The sequence below is a fragment of the Ambystoma mexicanum genome, chromosome 13 (genome assembly GCF_040938575.1).
Source record: "Ambystoma mexicanum isolate Mex_15411 chromosome 13, UKY_AmexF1_1, whole genome shotgun sequence".
Classification (NCBI taxonomy): domain Eukaryota; kingdom Metazoa; phylum Chordata; class Amphibia; order Caudata; family Ambystomatidae; genus Ambystoma; species Ambystoma mexicanum.
Window position 1 is genome coordinate 636,903,892 of NC_090938.1, and position 7,094 is coordinate 636,910,985.

Here is a 7,094-nt window from a genome sequence, read left to right on the forward strand (position 1 = left end):
CTGCACTCCTCAACTGCCTCACTATCTATCCCACATACAACCCCAACCTCTGCACCTTGCGCCAGTCTGATTTTTCTCTTTGCATGCTGGGACTTGTAGGCCCATACCTAAATGTGGGAAACCAGAACTACAGGTCCCAGCATGCAAACGGATAAGGGAGTAATGGCTCAACGTGTCACGCACGACATGGGGCCACTTGGCAGCTGTGCTGCCCATCCTCTCTTTTTCTTAGAGCCACACGGAACGGGGCCGGCAGAACGGCTGAAGGGGGACTATACATGACCACTTCACGTAGACTTGTGGCTCCAAACTGCTTTAAATAATTGTTTTTCCTATATGACAAGTCAATGAAAATCAGCTGCCCACATACAGAAGGATAGGGTGAATGGTTGAATTGCAGTACTGGACCATCCCGGGTTGCGGCGTGAATTTCCTGTTTTATTCCAAGAAGAGGTCCCATTTGTGCCCAATACTTTTCATGCGCATCAGCTGAAAGTGGTTCTATTTGGAAAGCAATGGCTTCTGGGAACCCAGAGACTGATGTTCTGGTTGCCTGAGGTAGTGCTTTAAGAGAGGCTCTTGCCCTGAAGGGACTACCAGGCAGGGTGAGATCGCCACTCGCTCCTCATAAAGCGAGGGGGGCACAGGAACAAACAAAAGACGATACAGGGGAGTCGGACGGCGCCACTGAACCCGATAGAGCAGGCCCCGGGCCAGCACCCCCCGACCCCGCTTTGGCACAGCTTCCAAGGCCAGAGGGTCCATCTGCGTCACGCGCCCTTCTCTCCGGGCCACGGGGTAGTGATAACACATGTAGACGAACGCTTGCCATTTTTCAGGGAGCCACAAGATTTTCAGTTTTAAAAAGTGACATTTTTATCAGGTTTCTTTTTCTCCATGCAAAGTTACCCCTTGTACGTCAAAAGGCACCGGAAATTCTTTCTCAAAACCCCCCCCTTCAGTATTGCGACATTTTGCCATGAACCAAATAGGGCCTAATTCACAGAAGTGTTTTATAATGGCAAAACCCCATTGGAAAACGCTCTGTGAATAAGGGCCATAATGTCTTAGAGGCAGAAAGTCTTCTCCCGCCCACCCTTGTGGTTGCCACTGGTGAACCGCAGGAGGGGCCACCCAGGTTCAGCTGCTCCAATAGGCCCCAAATCCACCACTGCTGGCATAGAAATGGCGCCATCCTTCTGCATAGGGCAGCGGTCTTCAAAATGTTCTATACTGAGCCCTTCCCCATGAGTAAAAATACAGTATCTGGGCCCCCCACAGGCTATAACTGCTTATATTTTCTATTAAAAGCAGTCACCGTAATCCATTTTTAAAGAGCCTCGCTCCCCCTCCTGGAGATCCTCCCGGTCCCCCCCGAGCAGGCGTCAGCCACACAGTTTGAAGGCCACTGACATAGAGTGATGGGTAGCAGAGGAGGCTAGAAGAAATGGTGTCCCAGCAACATTTTACACAAAACATAATAGCCATACCTATGTTCTGGTAGCCTTAAAGCCCCATCCAACACGTGGTCCGATCAACATGTGGGACGCTCCCGTGCACCAACCCTACAGGCTTGCCCATTGATGCCTTACCTGCAGTGGGGCTCTGGCGGGCAGCCCCCAAAAGCTGTTCCAGTGCCCGTCCCAGTAGTGCTTCGGGAGTGTCGGGTAGAAGTAGCGGGGGGCTTCCGGATGGAGTCAGCGGCTCACAAGGTGACAGCTCATCCGAGGAAGGGGATCTTAGCACGTCAGGCAGCTCCAGCCAGCGGCCGTCAGCAGCCTCTGGACCCGGTTCGTCAGCGAAGACATCAGCGTGGTCAGGCGGCATGGGTTCCTTCAGGAAGGCAGGAAGCATGCGGGAGACGCTCTGGCGCCGCTGCAGCGAGCGGGCCCCAGCCATGCCACCGACTGCCAGGTGCGACGTCTGCTTCTTCAGAAACTTCTCCAGGGGCTTCATGGCCCTCACAGTGGGGCGGCCAGGTTGGCGGACTCGAGCCGTAACCAGGACCAAGAACCAAAAATCCAGAAGCAAACACCAGGATCCAGACGAGCAACAGAGATGTTAGCTTAGAATGCCAACCTATAAGAACTTGTAGCGAGCTTCAGAATTCTCTGTACCAACCTCTAGACCATAGAGTATCGAGCTATGCAATCACAGGGGGCAATTTTCAATCCGGATAAAGAACTTGGACCCCAGTGTCCTGACAGAAATAATAAGGGTTACTGGCACCAAGCTTTTGAACCAGGAAAGAACTTGGGTGTAATTCTGCACTGTAGCCCGGAGCAGACTCGTCCACTATCCCACTTGGATCCCTTTATGCATAAAGGGGCAGAATCCCACAACCAAGGCTTCAAGATGGTCCATTTTGGAGCAAGTGTCAAACTCCAGTGTGTGGGAAGTGGGCCCGGATCCAGCCACTAGCTATGAGCACCCTCCGCTATCAGTGTGCAGTTGAAGCGTGGACTCACAGGCTGGCAATGCTGTGTCTCTGGGTCTGCTACTGCTCGGTCGGGCTCCTAGGCGGCGAGGTGGGAGCCCCAAAGCGAATGTTCAGGGGGTACTGTGGAGTTATGTAAAGGTATTGGGGTCTTGAGGAATTGGCAGAAGTAGCCTAATGATCGAGCAAGGGCCCCCTAGGGGATTTTGCAAGGGTTTTGGATGTAGCACTAGGGCAGAGCTTGTGGTACGGAAAGTAAGCTGTGCAATACAGGAGAGGCCTAGGGTCTGTGCCAGTAAAGCGGGCGTGCAAGGGGGTGGCCAAGGCAACTCCGCAAAGCGATGCCCCTATAGGCCTGTGCACGCTCAGGGCTTGTGGACTGTGTAAGCTGCAACTTCGCTGTAAATCTGTGCCTGTGGGACTCGAGCAAATGCAAGGGGGGGGCTATGGTGGATTTAGTGCATGGGAGTGCGGGGGCTTAAGGGTCTGTGCAAGTAGGGACAAAGTCCCTGCAGGATGGGGATGTTGGGGGAAGTGTACAATGACTAAGGTGTTCGTTCAAAAGTGGGTGCGGGTGCAAGACAGAGGTTTCATGTATCTCGGGGCCTGGCATGGGCCCTGGGGTGGCTTTGCATGGAGGGTGCCAGGTGATGTGCGTGCGGGGAAGCTAGGATAGTGGACAAGTGGTGCTGCCCAAGTGGCAGCGCAGGGAGTCCTGGGGCGCGCGAAAGGGGGTATTGGAAGCCTGTGCTTGTGGGCGCTTGAAGGTTTCGCATGGGGTTCACGTAGGGGCTTTTGATTTTAAAGGCATTCGACTGCTTTGCACCGGGGAGGGGGGCTGGAAGGGCTGAGATAACGAACGGAGCTTGCGATGCCAAGCGGTGGCTAGGATGCCGTGCGGGTGTCCAGGAGACTAGTATTCTGTGCAAAGGGGCATATGATGCGGCGCAGAGGGTCTTCGCCCGCTTTTTGGAAGGAGGGCGAGGGAGCTGTGCCAGGGTGTTGTGGTGCCCGGTGGCTTAGATGCCGCGGAGGGGAGGGTGGGTTGCATGGATGCTGTGCAGCGGGGTCGAGGATAAGTGCAGACAGAAGGGCCTGGATGCTACGTAATGTGGGTAATAGTGAGGCGAGGGTAGATTGAACGGGCAGTCGTGGAGTCTGAGGAATGGTGGCCCTGGCGTGCAATGAAGGTGGGCTCTAGGGTGCAGTGGAGAGTCCAGGGAGGGTGCTGTGCGGGGGCCGGTTCTGCCGGGAGGGGTTGCTATGGTTACGTGCAGGGGATCCTTGAGTGCAGTGCGTGAGAGGGGTATGGTGCAGGAAGGTGCGTGTTCTGGTGCAGTGTAGCTGTGCCGAGAACCCGGGAGTGCAGAGCGTGGGGGCCAGGGCGCAGTGTGGGGTCTGGAGGGCTGCGCGTGGGTCCTATGGTGCTAGGCGGGCTGCGCCTAGGTTGAAGGGCGGGTGGCCCTGGGATGGGCGAGCTGCTCTCGGGTGCAAGGTGTAGGTCCCTGCACTGGCCTCCGCCTCAGATTCCATCTCTCAGGTGTGGGAGTGTCCTGGGCAGCCCAGCCCAGGCCTCCCCCGGTGAGCTGGGCGCTCTTCTGCCAGTGCTGCTGCTGCTTAGGGCTCCGTGTTCGTGTCGCCGGTGCTCCTGGTGCAGTCGGGCGCTCTGCTTACCCCTGGCGGTGGGTGCTGCTCCCGTGAGTGGAGACGAGGCGCTCTCCTCTGGCTCCCGGTGCTGGTGCTCCCAGGGGCGGGCGGTGCATGTGCTGCTGGAACTCCTTTCTCCTCCCCCCGGCCTGTCTGAGCTCCCTCAGAGCCTGCCTCGGCCCCTCCTCCTGCGCGGCTCCTGTCTCAGACTCCCTCCCTGCTCCCGCCTTCCCTGCCTCCTCCTCTCTCGTTTTCCCCTCGCTCCGTTCGTTCTCCCACTCGCTCCCCTTTCCCCCGTCGTCCTCGTCTCCTCCCCGTGACAGGCGGCACCTCTTTCCCTGGCAGTGTCTTGAGACCCGTTGTGGCGTTGCCCCGTGGGACTTCGCCATCTCTATCCCAATGTAAAGGTTGTTTCTGTGAGCATGTGCGAGTGTCTCTTTTTGACAGCCTGAGAATGTCTCTTAGGCATTAAAACTAAATGGATGTCTAGACGGTGCAGTACTACATCGCGAATGGGGCCACCTGTCTTTCTCTTTGATAGCTATGCACGGCGACCTTTGCCCCGTGTGGCTGCAGCGTGTGTGCCCTGAGTATGTCTCTTTGATAGCTATGCACGGCGACCTTTGCCCCGTGTGGCTGCAGCGTGTGTGCCCTGAGTATGTCTCTTTGATAGCTATGCACGGCGACCTTTGCCCCGTGTGGCTGCAGCGTGTGTGCCCTGAGTATGTCTCTTTGATAGCTGCCCGGAATACCTCCACTCACTATCAGTGTGTAGTCTGCCCCGTGGGACGTTCTCTTTGCGACGTGCTTTTTGCTCTATCAGTTCACTGAATTATGCTCCTTTGCATAGAGCGGCCACCCTCACTGTGGCCCCGCCCCCCACGTTCCAAGGCAGGGATGCAATGGTTACCATTCAACTCACAATAACCACAGAAACAATTGTGTATATATATATTTGGGGGGTGGGGGGACAAAAGATCACATTTTATTGGAGCAAAGCAATGTCCTTAGCAACTTCTATGGTGGCCCAATGGTTTCCCGGGCTTGCAATAAGATGGTCCACAGGTGGCACTTGTCACTTCCGGTGTCCAATTTGCAAAGTAGCGGACGTCCGCCCCTGGTTATCAACTGGCAAGCAGTATGGATCCTGGAACACTGTTTTAAGTTGATAAGTCTCAACTGTCCCTAAGGGAGAGTCAGTGTCCATCGTCCGAATTTGGCTCGAGTGCGGCCATTCCGGAACCGCTCGTGGATGATACGCAGCGACAAAGCTCCTCCCAGGCAAGGACTGTCCCGTAACTCCGCCTCTGATAGAAAAAGAAGAGTTAGCAACAGTAACCTACAGTACTCCATATGTCACTGAAAAGGAAATGTTAGTATCAGGGTATATAAACATTTTATATAATGTAAACTACTTCCTCAGCTAGCCCTTATCTTTAGGCATTAATACAGGGAGAGGGAGGGTCGGAGGGAGGGTGGGACATCAGGCGAGGGGTGCAAACAAGTGTATGAACCCCAGCAGCCCCCACCTGATGAGTGCTCCACGGAACCTGAGGCCGGGTGCGGCAGGGCCTGGAAACGCTGCTCCAAAGGAGGAGAGGTGAGGTGTTGGATACCCCCTAGGAGGGTGCCCAGAGGGGGCGGCCCTCTATGCTTGCTGTCCCTCTAGCACCCCCATGCAGGGGCTGGCGTGCCTCTGAACAGGCACTCTCACTCAGTCTCAACAATAGTAACCTCAAGGTTGCATGTAGCGTGTCATGCTAGGTTCCTCCTGTTCAGAGCCCAGGGGTCAAATCCTTAAAAAAAAGGGGGTGGACTCATTAACATACATAATGGGATATGGTGTCACCAGAAATTAGCATATCAAGGTGTAAGAGGCACACTTCATTCAATTGGCTTTGCATAACCATACAAATTGCACAGGACAAATGGGCATTTGCCTTTCATAAAATCAACATGCACATAAAACCAAGATAAGGTTTGACAATATTTAAAAGTGTGCACGTTTTTAATCCCAAGAATCAATGCCAATGTTTTCCCTGGAGAGTGCAGTCCTGCAATGTGACATTTGACCTTTATTTGTTTTTGTTCACTAGGTTATATGGTGTAGTGGTAAGGGGTCCGATCTGGCGACAGCGGTTCGAATCCACAGGTCGTGCGTAAAATCGTAATATCGAAAAAGACAGGCCAAGGGTCTTGTTTCACACACGTCTTCTAAAGTACCCCGGGGGTGCCGTCCACCTGCGCCTACCATCGACTTGAGCCCTGCACCGGCTTCAACAGGCTTTCATAATAGGTCTTATTGTTACCCCGATTTAGGTACACAATCCTGCGCCTAGGTCTCCTAATGATTCATGTCACTATTACCAGCGCTCTCAAGTGTTCCTATTCCATGCAGGGAAAGCAATCTGGACCTTGGACTACAAATCCCAGAATTCCATGAGAAAACAGGCTGGGGTTGCCTTCTCATGCATGGAATGGGAAAACGTGAGACCTCTGCTGTTACTTAATTTAATATTATCCATATTTAGCGACCTCGGAAGAATGAAGGCCTTAAATCGGCACTGATCCGTTGATAGCACGTGGTGCAGTCTCACTCTCTCATATAAACTACCTCTAACGTCATGGATGAGCCAAAGCCATACATGTTATCTCAGTGGCAGCACATTTTATACACCAGCGCAAGCATGTCGTCAGTAAATTGAGAACTGAATTTGCTAAGCATGAGGGGGCAGACTCATAAAGAGTCCACTTTTTTAGTTGGAGTTATTCCAAATGGAAGTCACTCCTACATTTGTGCATAATTCGCACCCGAAAACGATATTCACAAAGAAATTAGGTGTAACTTGCAACTGTCAGGAATCCGTGGGTTCACAAAAAGGCAACTGTCACCTGCACCATCTTTCCCAGCTGTGCCTTACTACATACCGGGCAGGAAAACGGTGACAGTTTTACATACATGTCAACATGTCCCATTCCATGGGTGACATGCAGTCGCCGATTTGTCCAT

The 7,094-nt window shown here is 53.6% G+C and overlaps 1 protein-coding gene across 1 annotated transcript in view; it reads right to left on the reverse strand.

The window, feature by feature from the left end:
• The window catches only part of RAPGEFL1 (Rap guanine nucleotide exchange factor like 1), a 293,670-nt gene extending 289,417 nt beyond the window's left edge, over positions 1-4,253 (reverse strand). The window contains exon 1 of the mRNA XM_069634578.1: positions 1,593-4,253. Within this exon, the coding sequence (XP_069490679.1) occupies positions 1,593-1,956 (364 nt within the window). The 5' untranslated portion in view covers positions 1,957-4,253. The remainder of the gene's footprint in view (positions 1-1,592) is intronic.
• Positions 4,254-7,094: the final 2,841 nt, after the last annotated feature.